The 13,316-nt window shown below is 49.6% G+C and overlaps 1 protein-coding gene across 7 annotated transcripts in view; it reads left to right on the plus strand.

The window, feature by feature from the left end:
- PTK2B (protein tyrosine kinase 2 beta) overlaps positions 1–13,316 on the plus strand; it is a 125,445-nt gene that overhangs the window by 91,331 nt on the left and 20,798 nt on the right. For 4 of the 7 annotated variants that reach the window (XM_058720738.1, XM_058720741.1, XM_058720739.1 and 1 more), the window contains exons 3-18: positions 2,124–2,302; positions 2,846–2,933; positions 4,141–4,220; positions 6,345–6,407; positions 6,620–6,674; positions 7,117–7,257; positions 7,684–7,758; positions 8,371–8,472; positions 9,193–9,310; positions 9,865–9,904; positions 10,011–10,079; positions 10,329–10,375; positions 11,272–11,322; positions 11,800–11,897; positions 12,685–12,769; positions 13,010–13,110. In XM_058720738.1, coding sequence (XP_058576721.1) covers positions 2,124–2,302; positions 2,846–2,933; positions 4,141–4,220; positions 6,345–6,407; positions 6,620–6,674; positions 7,117–7,257; positions 7,684–7,758; positions 8,371–8,472; positions 9,193–9,310; positions 9,865–9,904; positions 10,011–10,079; positions 10,329–10,375; positions 11,272–11,322; positions 11,800–11,897; positions 12,685–12,769; positions 13,010–13,110 — 1,392 coding nt within the window. Of the gene's footprint in view, positions 1–728; positions 861–2,123; positions 2,303–2,845; positions 2,934–4,140; positions 4,221–6,344; positions 6,408–6,619; positions 6,675–7,116; positions 7,258–7,683; positions 7,759–8,370; positions 8,473–9,192; positions 9,311–9,864; positions 9,905–10,010; positions 10,080–10,328; positions 10,376–11,271; positions 11,323–11,799; positions 11,898–12,684; positions 12,770–13,009; positions 13,111–13,316 lie in introns of all 7 variants that reach the window. The other 3 variants (XM_058720743.1, XM_058720740.1, XM_058720742.1) reach the window with 2 other exon arrangements.

Genomic DNA, 13,316 nt, shown 5'->3' on the forward strand with positions numbered 1-13,316 from the left:
TCGAACTCTTGATTACGGCTCAGGTCTTGGTCTCACAGTTTGTGAGTTTGAGCCCCACATCAGGCTCTGCAGTGAGAGTGCAAAGCCTGCTTGGGATTCTCTCTATCCCTTTCTCTCTCTTTCCCCCTCCTCTGTTCACTCTCTCTCTCTCTCTCTCTCCAAAGATAAATAAACTAAAAAAAAAAAAACTGTCAAAAGTGGTGGTTGGGTGGTCAATGGCATAATAGATGAAGCAAAAATGGCAGAGTTTTGGTAATTGTCGAAGCTGGGTGATGTGTGTATCAGTGTTTATGACACTGTTTTTTTTACTTCAGTGTACTTCATGTATGTTTGAAATTTCCAATAATTACAAGGGTCCCAGCCCTGGAGAAATCAGACATAGGCCAAATAAGTTTCATTTGGGTCAGGGAAGACTCTATATTTAAAAATACCTGATAGCTGGGACTCCAGATGGGCTCAGTGATGACATGGGGTCTCTGGATAATATCATTGTATGAGTGGAAAGAGCAGTACAAGGGTCAGTAGCAGGAGAAATGGGTGGAAATAATGACAAAATGGTCAACTTCACAGCCTTGAGCTCTCCCTCTTGTCTGAGTCCCTTTCACTATAAGTACCATTGATCACAGCTTTCTTTCCCATCCCTGGATGGTAATTCTGATTCCTGAACTGATTTGTGACAACTGTTAATGGGTACTTTATATGCCTCAGTTTTGCTATTTGTCTCACAGAGCAAGAGTTGACTGCTCTGATGGGGATCTGCTTCCCTAATGGGGAAAGGATTTTTCAGGCTTAAGGTTTTTTAGCTTCACCACTCCATGGACTTGAAGACAGCTGGCAGGAGGCAGAGCTGGACAACACATGTGGGTGTCCAGGCAGACCAATAATTTGGTATTTCTTTAAAACAGTACTATTTAAATATGGGTTTAATATTTTATTAGTGAAAATAAGAAGAGTTTTTAAAATTTGCCTTTGATGGTACTTTCTGCTCCACTGGGAATTGGCTCAATTTACCCGTTATGTGTGCAACCATACGAGAAACATGAATTAAACTGAAAATAATGTGATTTCCGAACTAGGCAGGACCTTATAGATGGCTTCCAGGAAGCTGCCCAGTGGGCCTCTTTTTTTTTTTTTTTTTTTTAAATTTTGAGCGAGAAGAGGGGAATGCATGCAGGGGTGGGGGGTGGGGGCAGAAAGACAGGGAGAGAGAGAATTCCAAGCAGGCTCCATGCTGTCAGCGTGGAGCTTGATGCAGGGCTCCATCTCACCAACTATGAGATCATGACCTGAGCCAAAATCAAGAGTTGGATGCTTAACCAACTGAGACACTCAGGTGCCCCTCAGTGGGCCTCTTCTTGATCCAGCTCTAGCTTGAGGCCAGGAAGCTATGGCATCAGGCTATGGGCAGGCTGACTTCTGATCAACAAGAAAGCAGGAATAAGGAGAGTTCCTAATCTCTTGTCAATACTCTATTACCTATGGCCATTCTTCTTATGTGGAAAGTGTGCCAATTAATCCATTAATGTGAATCCTATCCTTCTGCCTTGCCCAGCCCCAGCACCCCATGAAGCAGCTTGGCCCAGTAGAAATCCACAGAGTCCACTAGCCCAGGGTTTAAAATCCCAGCTTAATTCCATGAGCTGTGTAACCTACATCAGCCAAATGGAGATGTAACACCTACTTCCCTGTGTTGTATGGATTCAATGACATAATGTATGCAAGGTGCCTTGAGTGCCTACTATAGATGCTCAGTAATGCTGGCTAAATTGGGAGCCATTCAGAGAGTGCTTTTACATGGTGGATGCTCAGTAATTATTAATCCATTTGGTTGAAATGTGCTGCAGAAGCACAGAATCTGTGTTCTTTGCCTCATTGCATTTTCTCCTTTGCCTCTCCTCTTTCCTCTCAGTTTCTCTATCTCTGTCTCATTTTACCAAATTATTCATTCATCGGATAGAGCCCACTGTGCACCAAAACTTGCACTAAGTGCTAGAGAATCAGAGATAAATGAAACATTGAGATGGAACCCCACCCTAGAGAATCACACTTCTGGGGGATGCATGAGGACTGTGGGAGCCTAGAAGGGGTATACCTGAATTGTGTCTCTCTATTCTCCTCCCCAGGAGGTCATTGCCTCCATTCTGCTGAGCGGACGGATAGGGCCCAACATCCAGCTGGGTGAGTGCTATGGCCTGAGGCTGAAGCACATGAAGTCGGATGAGATCCACTGGCTACACCCGCAGATGACAGTGGGTGAGGTTCAGGAAAAGTACGAGTGTCTGCACATGGAGGCTGAATGGAGGTAGGAGAAGAGCCCTGGGCTCTCAAATGGGGGGAGAGGAGTGGGGAGTGGGGAGGCCCAGGGAAGTAATTCCTGGGAGCACTTCCCAACCTCTGAGAATATTCTAGAAAATCTGAGTGGCATTTTAGGCTTAGTTCTCTTGCAGCATCCAATGCATCTATTGGCCAAGACTTAACATGAGCTCACAGTACACCCCCTCTCCCAGGGCAGATATCAGGAACATCCCCAGACAGGATGCTCTTGGTGCTATGGAGAAGGAGGAACAGTAGGGCAGGGAAAATAGAAAACCAGGTCAAGGGCTGATCTGCAAACCTAAAGAAAACAATTGCCATGAGGGGGACAAGGTAGAGAGTCAGGACTAGTATAGACCACCACTTGCTTGCCACCTCTCTGTCCTCCATGGTCTCCCCACAGTCCTCCACCTGACCACAGAGGAGGGAAAGAAGAAACAACTCCCGAATGGGTGGCCATGAGCCTTATGGGCAGACTCTTAAATGACAAGTTTCCCTAAGTCAACCAGAGAGTCTGAATTTCCTGTTGCAGGTATGACCTCCAAATCCGCTACTTACCAGAGGACTTCATGGAAAGCCTAAAAGAAGACAGGACAACGCTACTTTATTTTTACCAACAGGTAGAAGTATTTTTTTCTTCCTGTCCCCAGGGCCCTATTACTCATCCTTTCCTGGGGAGATAGAGAGACAAAGCCCAGATTTTGGAGGTCCCAATCTAGGAAACTTCTCTTGGGGACATGCCTTTGTCCCTAGGCAGCTGTTCCATCTTGGTTCTCTTATGGCTAATTAAGTGCTGGCTTACCCTTTCCCATATGTATAGCTACTTTTGGACTTTGCTGGTGGCTATTTACTTCTCAGGAGACCTGGTGATGGGCAGGCAGAGCAGGTACAAAGAGAATTGGTGGTCTTAGCACACAGACTCTGACATGCCTGGCTTCTGGCCAGTGCTGCCAGCTACTAACCTAGTATCCTCCTGGGGCTTAATGTAACTCCCTGAAGCTATTTCCTTTTCTAGAAGATGGAGATGATAATAATAATACTTACTTTATAGGGTTGTTGTGAGGACCAAATGGTATCACTAGCAGGGTGCTGGTAAACCAGCTCTCTGAAGAAAAAAATCTCTGATTTATTGCACTTGCCAATTTCCATGGTGTAAATATTCCCCTATCATGGCATTTTTCAAGCTACCAATATGATATCATACAGCTTGCAAAACTTCATAAAATTTAATAACTGGCTTTCATGAGCTGTTTGGAGCTGCTCCAACACACCACTGGCTGTAATAAATGTAAAGTGCTTAGCACAGGACTTGGCACAGAGTGCTGAGGATGTGTGAGAGGCCATCATTATTTTCTGTCTGGTCTCAGCTCTCACCTGTGTCTCCCTCTTGGTTTTCTGAAGACAAAGCCAGACTTTTATTGTGGAGTGAATGACATCTGTCACTAAGTACCAAAAAGACTTTGAATAAATGATTGACTCATCCCCAAATTCTATTTCTTTACCTCTAAAATGAAGAGTGGAAAGAGGAATCTGAACCCCAGCCTCATAAAGCCATAAGAAAATGTGTCTGAAAGTGCTTCAAAAAACCTGAAGGGCTTGGCCTGTGGAGGCATGATTCTAGAGAATTCTAGAGGAAGAGGCAGAGCAAAGGGAGAGTCTCCCTCTCTGCTCTTCATCCACTACACATTTGTGCATGGTGGGCTGTGTGAGAGAGATAGCTCAGGGCAGCAAGATTGTGTTCAAAGCACCCACCATCTCTTGGAGCCTAAGGTCAGGGAAACAGGGAAGGAGGGCATGACTCTCAACCTTGGTCTTTCTCCCCACCAGCTACGGAATGACTACATGCAACGCTATGCCAGCAAGGTCAGCGAGGGCATGGCCCTGCAGCTGGGCTGCCTGGAGCTCAGGTATGTGGCCTCAAGGACCCTCCAGGGACTGGAGCTCTTAGCCAGCTTGGACTTGCCTCCAGGGTGGGAAGCAAGAGTGGGTACATGAGAGCCATGGGGACAAGTGGTGGCTGACAGAGGGTAGGGTGCTCACTGTCTGGTCCTTAGAAAAAAGAGCCAGCCCCATTTCTTGTCAGTGTCCCCTGCCTCCTTTGGCTGCTCTTCCCTCCAGGCTGCCTTTTTCTTCCACCTATCTGCCATTCAAGTGATTCAGTAAATGTTTCTTTGAGCACTAGGCAAAGTCCTGGGAGATATTCGAATGTTGGGTTTCCACTGTGTTCTTCACTGTTGTGTCTTCAGCTCCAGTAGGAGCTGGGACACAGAGCCTGCTGTCTGGCATACTCTTCTCATTCTCTGTTTAACCTGGTAAACTCTTTTTTATTCTGGCAGCTTTAGAAAATTTACTGGGCCAGTGTTGCCTGTTCACCTTCTACATTCACAGAAAACCTCAGGACTTGCCTGTGAAAGGTCCATAACAAGCAGGATGGTGGCCATAGGTTCTTCCCACTGAGCCAACTCAAGGGCCTTTCCATCTTGAAGGCCCCTCTTCCTCACGCCCACCCCATCTACCTTACCCTGTATGGATCCTCTGTACTTAGGAATGAATGGCTCACATGCACTAGATTGTGAAATCCTGTCAAATCCTTGAAATCAGCATTGGTGCTGCCTTCGCCTGGCACCGAATGAGAGCACAATACATATTTGAATGAATGGACAACCCTGAAAGATCTAAAATCCTCTTCTCTGATGGGCATTTGCCAATTAAATAGGTGCGTACAGCAAGTCAGTTTGTTCAGCTATCTAGGAGTACATTTTGCAGCTCCCTCAAGCCAACGGGAATTGCTGGAGGCCGTGTTGCCTGTAATCCTCACTTCACAGGCTTGCTCTGAGGTTTTCTGTGAATGTGGGGGTCAATCCCGTAACACTGGCTCAGAAAACCTTCTATTTATTTTATTTATTTATTTTTAATTTATTTTTGAGAGAGAGCGAACACAGATGGGGGAGGGGCAGAGAGTGAGGGGGAAAGAGGATCTGAAGCGGGCTCTGCGCTGACAGCAGCAAGTCAGATGCAGGGCTTGAACTCACAAACCAAATCTTGAGATCATGACCTGAGCAAAGTCGGCACCAGCTGAGCCATCCACTCACCCTTGACTCAGAAAACTTTCTAAAGCTGCCATGATTGGCTGTGTGGAAATTTGGGATCTTAATCACCAGCACCTTCAGGTAGAAATAGGAGGAAAATGACCTTGCGTCCAGGGAAGAATCCTGGATAGGCTCTTCACGTCCTACAACTGAATATCATTGCTGTTTACCTGTTGTTTGGTTTCCAAAGTACAGGTCTGCCTTAATCAGCTGGCATATTCCTCCAAGATCTGCTATCCCACTCTGTCAGATACTCTATAGAGAGAAGTGAGTCAGGAAAGAACATTTGTCCTAGATTCCTGAGTTCTCTCCTTGTATCAACCTCCCAGGTTTCTCCATCTCAGCAATAAGGACATTTGGTGCTAGATAATTTGTTTGGAGGGCCATCATGTGAATGGCAAGATACTTAACAGCGTTCCTGGCCTCTACACACTAGATGCTGGTGGGACCACCTTCCTCCCAACCAGATGTGACAACCAAAGATTTCCAGACATTGCCAAATGTTTCCAGGCTGGAGAGGGAGGTGTAAAATTGCCCCTGGTTGAGAACTACTGAATTAATTCATTAGAGGGTCATATATACACTCGGCCACTAAATGCTAGGCCCTCCAACAATCTGCGTTGGCTGCATTGGGTCATTTGTTTTTAGAGGCCAAAGATAGAACCACCATTTTTCTCTTCTGCCCAACAACTGGGAGGTCCCAGAGCTGGGCATCCCAAAGCACAGGGCTGGAGTCCTTCCTAGGAATGAAATTTGGGGGTTTTCTTTTTCTTCATGGTTTTGTAAATATCAAATTTTTTCACTCTAATATTCTCCCTTCAATTGGTTACTACATTTGGCAGGGGAAAGGGAGCTTCTAGACCAATGTGTGGCTTTGGGTGACCCAACTCTGATGGCCTTGTTCTCCAACCATCAACCTCTCCATGACTTCTCTCTCTCCAGGCGGTTCTTCAAGGACATGCCCCACAATGCACTTGACAAAAAGTCCAACTTCGAGTTCCTGGAGTAAGTCCTGAAACTGGTCATTGCCTCTCCTCCCTTCCTTCCTCACTGCCCTGCTTCTCCTACTTGCTCCCTACCTTGTTCATCTCCGTACCAAAGCCAGGCAGGACCCATCTTCCTGGTCCTCAGTCCATCATATCTCTTCCTGATTGGTCTGAAGTCCTGGGTTGGGGGTGAGGGGGAGTCAAATGCCACTTTTTCTCCTCTTCTTTCAGGAAAGAAGTAGGACTGGACCTGTTTTTCCCAAAGCAGATGCAGGAGAACTTAAAGGTGAGGAAACCACTGGGCAAGGGGCCCAGAGAGAACCCCTTTGTGCTGGTCTCTATGACTAGAGCCCAATGGCATTGGGTGGGGGATATTCAGGAAAACCAGGGTATCTCTAGTGTCTTGGGCCATCTGGACATAGAACCACTAAAAATATCCAGTGGGCCCTTTCTGTGGCTGGGAATTAGGAAACCTGTCTCCAGTTCCACATCAGAGGCCAATTATCTTTGTGGCCTGGGGATGCTACCTCCCATGCCTCCATCCCAGGGCTCTGGTGAGCCTCGCTGGAGATAGTAGGTATGTGGTTTAGTGAACAGATGGCTGCTGCTCTCGTGGCAAAGGCCTGAGGACCACCCTACAGTAGCAGACAGGCTTTTGGTGAGATCAGGGAAGGAATCAGAGCTTGGAGGAGCAGGGCCGGCTCACCACTGACCATCTCCACCCCCAGCCCAAGCAGTTCCGGAAGATGATCCAGCAGACCTTCCAGCAGTACGCCTCGCTCAGGGAGGAGGAGTGCGTCATGAAGTTCTTCAACACCCTCGCGGGCTTTGCCAATATCGACCAGGAGACCTATCGCTGTGAACTCATTGTAATGACACATCCTCTTTATTCTCTCCCTGACCCAAATTCCAGGCCTCTCGGGAAAGGGGCCCCCAAGGGGCCCACAAGGCCGACTTGGGGGCAAGAAGAGGAGTGTTGGCTCGAAGTAACACACACAAGCAAAGGTCCTCGAGCAGCTGGGCCTCGCTGACATGCCCTAAAATGCAACTAATGTTAAACTGCTTGCCTGAGGAAGGGAACTGAAATCTTGGCTACAAATCTGGGAAGTGGGCAGAGTAGGCAGGGTATAGGGAGGAGGGGAGTCTGTACTGTAGGGTTATGAGATCGAAGGAGCTGGAGGGCACAGGAGATAGAGTGGCCTGTGTCTAAATTAGTGAACTTTTTGTTTTTCAACTTTCTGAAATATGAGGGAGACAAACCTGAAGCAATAGTCCTCTCTCCTCTTTTATTCCAGCAAGGATGGAACATTACTGTGGACCTGGTCATTGGCCCGAAGGGCATCCGTCAGCTGACAAGTCAAGATGCAGAGGTAGAGAGAGACTGGGGCACGTTGCACCCACCCCTAGGCTGAGCGGTCTCCCACTCTCTGCTGCCTCCTACCTTGTCCTGATTACCAGTCGTCCCTGCCCCTTGCTGAGAGCAGAGAGGCCCTTGGTTTGAGTAGCTGTAGAGAGAGTGTTTGGGACATGGAGCAGACAGTTCTTTACTTCCCCATGACTATCTCCTGCACCCTGGGTGGCAGGGTGGTGTGGTGGGGAGGAGAGGAGGGAAGGGCACTATCACTGCTCTTCTGGCTTAGATGAAAAAGTTGATCTTGCAATGGCAAGATGGGACAATCATTCCCTGGGAGGCAGAAGACCTGGGTCCAGTCCCGGCTCTATCACCAATTTGGCATATGACCGTGAGCAACTCCTGGCTCCCTAGACTCCTCTTCTCTTCTGCAAAGTGAGGAGCTTAGACCAGATGATCCCTTCTGCCTTAATAGTCTTTGATTCTCTCTTCACACCATGGAGAGACCTCCTTGCAAGTCTCTCCTCCATGCAGGACCTCCTTGCAGCTCCTCCCCCCCCCCATACTGACCAATCTTCAAGGCTTGATCCCAGGAGTGGGATGGTCTGAAGGGACCCCTGCTTTCTTACAGCCCACCTGCCTAGCTGAATTCAAGCAGATCAAGTCCATCAGGTGCCTCCCACTGGAGGAAGGCCAGGCGGTACTACAGTTGGGCATTGAAGGTGCCCCCCAGGTGAGCGTCTCTGGACACCTGGAAGCTCTAAAACAAGGGGATGCAGCTACAGGTTGGGATTTCTTGCCCAGGCCAGCCTGGTTTCTGGGATCTCACTAAGAAAACTGCACCCATTGCTCAGACGTTATACCAGGCTGACAATAAAATTATAAGGGAGATGTACCAGGAAGCAAAGCTGTTTAAAAATGTCAAGAAATAAGTTGGAGGAGTTTTTAGGGTGGATGAAGTGACCAGAAATCAAGTCACAAATCAGAGATCTAACTCTGAACAAGTGAATGATGACTCAGTAAAGTACCTCTGGGAACCTGGGCTTTTTGCGGGTGGAATAATCAGAGAGAACTCAAACTGCAAACAGATTGTCTATCTCTCCTTTCATCTGACTGTCCCCTATCCCACTCCCTCTTCTCCTAGTTTCTGCTCTTACCTATTGAGCACCTACTGAGTACAAGACATTATGCTACGCACTTAGAGACCAAAATAAGTCCTAGCAAAACTGGCCTTCCCAGGGTTTAATGTTGCCAGTGGGGAGGGGTGGCAGGAGCGCCCCCTGGTGGATGTGGGGAATGCAATCCCTGGCAGAGGTGCTGAGGGACTCCGGGCAGGGGAAGGAAGGGTGGCATTGTCTGCTCCTTCTGAGTGTGTGGTTTCTTCTCCATTCCTGTGGGGCAGACTCTAGCCAAGGGTCTCAGGTCTCATACTTGGCTGGTCTCTTCTCTGCAGTCTTTGTCCATCAAAACCTCCTCTCTGGCAGAGGCCGAGAACATGGCTGACCTGGTGGATGGTTACTGCCGGCTTCAAGGGGAGCACAAAGGCTCTCTCATCATTCATCCCAAGAAAGGTGAGTTTCCATTTAAAGGCAAACTGGCCCAATGGGCAGATGTGGCACAAGCCCCCAGTGGCAGAGCGAGAGAAGCTAAGCCATTGACCAGTATATGAACAAAGAGGCTTTGGAAGTGTGAGGAGGTGCTCACCCAACCCTCCTGGATATCCCCTGTGGACCGTCCTGGGTCCTTAGCTGCAGGCCCTGGCCAAAAGCAGCTTGAGGAGCTGGCATCAGGAGCAGAGATGTTTGTGGCCCCAGGAAGATCAAAGCTAGTGCTGGAACATGACTTGTCCCTCCTGTGAAGATGTGTCTATTTTGGGATCGGAAGCAGGGGTCCGAGCTGGAACACGTGGGTGGTGGCAGAAGGAAGGCTGAGAATTTCTTCTACTAAGAGTGTTCTAATTCAGGCCAAAGGCCTACTTAGCTTCCGTTCTGACTCTCAGAAGATACAGAATGGCAGGAAGGGGTCTCCCTTGTGTTGGCTCATAGGAGCAGTGAGGTCAGCCATCCATCTAGGTAGGACCCTGTGTCCCTGGCTCCAGCGCCCCCTCTTTCTGCCCTTTCCCCAGATGGTGAGAAGCGGAACAGCCTGCCCCAGATCCCCGTACTGTGAGTATAACAGAAAGGCAGTGAACAAGCCTTGCACTCAGCCTGTGTCTTCCTGGGAGAAGGCAGAACAAATAGGGAGCCCCCACCCATGGTTTCTGGTTTCCAGGACCCAGGGGAGAACACTGGAACCCCAGCACACCACAAGTGGCGATTTCTCGCCAGTAAACTTCACTCTGTAAGTTCTTGCTGGGGTAGTCCGGTGTCCTAATGCTACCGGCATCATAGGGAGAATTGCTGCTGTCCTCCAGCAGCCTGGGCCATGCTCCCAGCCTGGTGTCATCAGGACAGCCTGCTCCTGCAGGCAGGCAGGGGGCACAGTGGGGCTGGCCTCTATGAGGGGTGGGCGGGAGAGGGTGGGCTTTCCGGGGGCTCGTTGCCAGGCTCTGAGTTCACCAGGCTCCTGCCCTCTCATCACCTCCTACAGAAACCTGGAGGCGCAGCGGCCCCATCTCTCAGAGAGCTGCAGCATAGGTAAGCCGCCCGTCTGCCATTGTCCTCCTGTGCCAGAGCCTCCCTTCCACCTGCTCTTGTGACATTGTCAAAGATTCCCTCCAAGCTCCAGGAAAGCAGACTTCCCCTATGACTTCTCAATGATGGCTTCAAATGTCATGAATCCCAATAGCTAACATGTATTCAACAGTTAGTACGTGGCACCGTGTTTGTCTTGGCTTGGGCTGTCATACTAAACACCACAGCCTGGGGGCCTTCCCAGCAGACATGTGTTTCTCACAGTTCTGGAGACCGGAAGTCTAAGATCAAGGTGGTAGCAGGGCTAGGTCCTGGTGAGAACTGTCTTCCCGGCATGTGGACGGCCACCTTCTCCGTGTCCCCATATAGTGGATAAATGGAGAGCTCTAGTCTCTCTTCTTCTTATCGGAGAAGTAATCTCACCATGGGGGTGCCACACTCCTGACCTCATCTCAACCTAGTCACCCCCATAAGCCCCACCTCCAAATACCTTCACACTGGCGGTCAGGACTTCAACACAGGAATGGGTGGGGGAGATACAAACATCCAGTCCCTAACCTTGTTAAATATATAATAAGTATTATTTTATTGATCTTTATGGCATTCCCCAGAAACATTCATTTCACAGAAAGAAAAACTGAGATTAAGGGAGACTAACTAACTTGCTTTAAATGATGCAATCTGGCAGCAGTGAGCAGGGATTCAAGTCAAGGTGCCCTAGGTTCTGTGGCCATGCCGAAACCTGGGACAGAAGCCCCAGTTCTTGCCTGGCTCCCCTCCCCTCCCAGGGATATCAGCCTTGGTTTTGCTGGCCTGCATGTGGGAGCCACACGCCTGATTCCTGGCGGTGCCTGCTGAGGGTATCTTACCCGTAGGATGTTCTCTTTCTGTCATTCCAGAATCAGACATCTATGCAGAGATTCCCGATGAGACCCTGCGAAGGCCTGGAGGTAGATCTCTGACCCTACCACAATGGCCACAGCCAGGGTCCTATGAAGTGACATTGTGGGGACACCACAGGGGACTTTCTTTCCTTCCTGCATCTTCTCCCATGTGTGCTTCAGACAGAGACAAACCTGAGTGAAACACCTTGGATTTGAAAGCTGAGATTATTGTTTTATTCCCACACTATTGACCTTTTGCGTGCCTGTGATGTGTGTGGGGATCCTAAGAGTGTGGACATGGGACCTGGCCTGCAGAGGGAACAGGGTGATGATGGCTTTTCCCCAGGTCAGAGATGATGGAGCCTTCTAAAACTCCTTACCCAGGCCAACCACTGGATCTTAGCTGAGATGTTGTTGAGGGGTCTGGCAATGCCTGGGTGGAAACGGAGCAGAGCCTGGCCTTGGGGCCTGCAAATATTCAGATTCCCAGGGGCACCAGCGGTTTCTGTGACCTGAGACCATCTGTTCTTTCCATCTGCCCAGGCCCACAGTATGGCGTCACACGGGATGATGTAGTCCTGAATCGGATTCTTGGTGAAGGCTTTTTTGGGGAGGTCTACGAAGGTGTCTACACAAATCATGTAAGTTCCAGACTCTTCACTGACATTCCCTTCCCACTTTTCCATAGGACAAAGGGGAGGTCACGTATTGTGAGGTTGGAGTGGCCACCATGATGTGTGGCTCTGCATTCACTTGGCATTTGCAGTATTCCTGAAATCCCCAAGGAGTGCTAGATGCAGAGTCATTTCCCAGAAGGATAGCAATCCCAGGGAGCAAAATGGAGGCAGGACCTGGTGAAGGGTTGGGCGAACCTTGGCAAGCAAGAACATGGGGAGGCGTGAGAAAACTCAGCTCTGAGAAGAGAAAGAGCAGGAGCTGAGGGAGGGGCTAGTCTTGAGGCTGCCAGTGGGGCGGAGCCCTGAAGAGAGTGGGGCCAAGGAAAAGAGGAAGCAGAAATGTAAAAGCCAACAACAAAGAGAGAGAAAGAGGCTTTGCATGCGATCTACACTCGACCACTACTGACGTGGAGCAGAGCACAGGCCCTTAGCCTCAGTGTCCTTATCTAGACAGCCAGAGGCTCGGGTCTCAAAGGTTCTCTCTGGTCCTGACATACCCTGGTCAAGAAGCGAGGAAGTCAGGAGTGGAGAGAGGAGTGGAGAGAGGAGTGGGGGTGGGGGGAGAAGTAGGAAGGGGAGGACTGTGCCTTGCAGAGCCCCAGAGGCCCAGATGCTGTCTGTCTTCCCTCGGCTGTCAATCAAGCTTGCGGGACGACCATGGCAATGCCAGGAAGGGGACACTTTCTTCTGAGCACTGGGCCGGCCCAGAAGTGGGGGGGCAGGGGCAACTCTGAACAGAATTTCATTGCAGAAAGGGGAGAAAATCAACGTAGCTGTAAAAACCTGCAAGAAAGACTGCACTCTGGACAACAAGGAGAAGTTCTTGAGTGAGGCAGGTGGGTGTGCCCTCGAGAGTGACACAGCCCTGTGCATGAGAAAAGACCCCTGGGACCACACAGACCTGCAGGATGGGAGAGGGGCCTGGAAGCTGGGATGGGGAGGGTATGAACAGTGCAGGGACCTCCATTGGGAGGAGGGGTCTCACTCCCTGTTTCTCCCAGTTGGGACAGCACAGTGTGTTTCTCATATTGGACCTTAGCACGCCTCTGGCCCCTCCCTCTCGCCCCCAATTTCAGTGATCATGAAGAATCTTGACCACCCTCATATTGTGAAGCTGATCGGTATCATTGAAGAGGAACCCACCTGGATTATCATGGAATTGTATCCCTATGGTGAGGTGAGCTGCAGGTGGGGGAAGTGGAACCCTGTGGTGACAGCTGGGCCACAGTTGAGCAGGGCCTGTGGGTGGGATGCATTTAGAACACGGGCCCTAAGCTCCCAGCTGCTGCCCTCTGTATTCAGCTGAAACAACCCAGAGATCGTTTGTAGAGGAAGTTTCTGGAACATCTTAGCAACCTAGGTTTGCCTGGGAAGAGCTTGGAG

Source organism: Neofelis nebulosa, chromosome 3 (genome assembly GCF_028018385.1).
Source record: "Neofelis nebulosa isolate mNeoNeb1 chromosome 3, mNeoNeb1.pri, whole genome shotgun sequence".
NCBI lineage: Eukaryota > Metazoa > Chordata > Mammalia > Carnivora > Felidae > Neofelis > Neofelis nebulosa.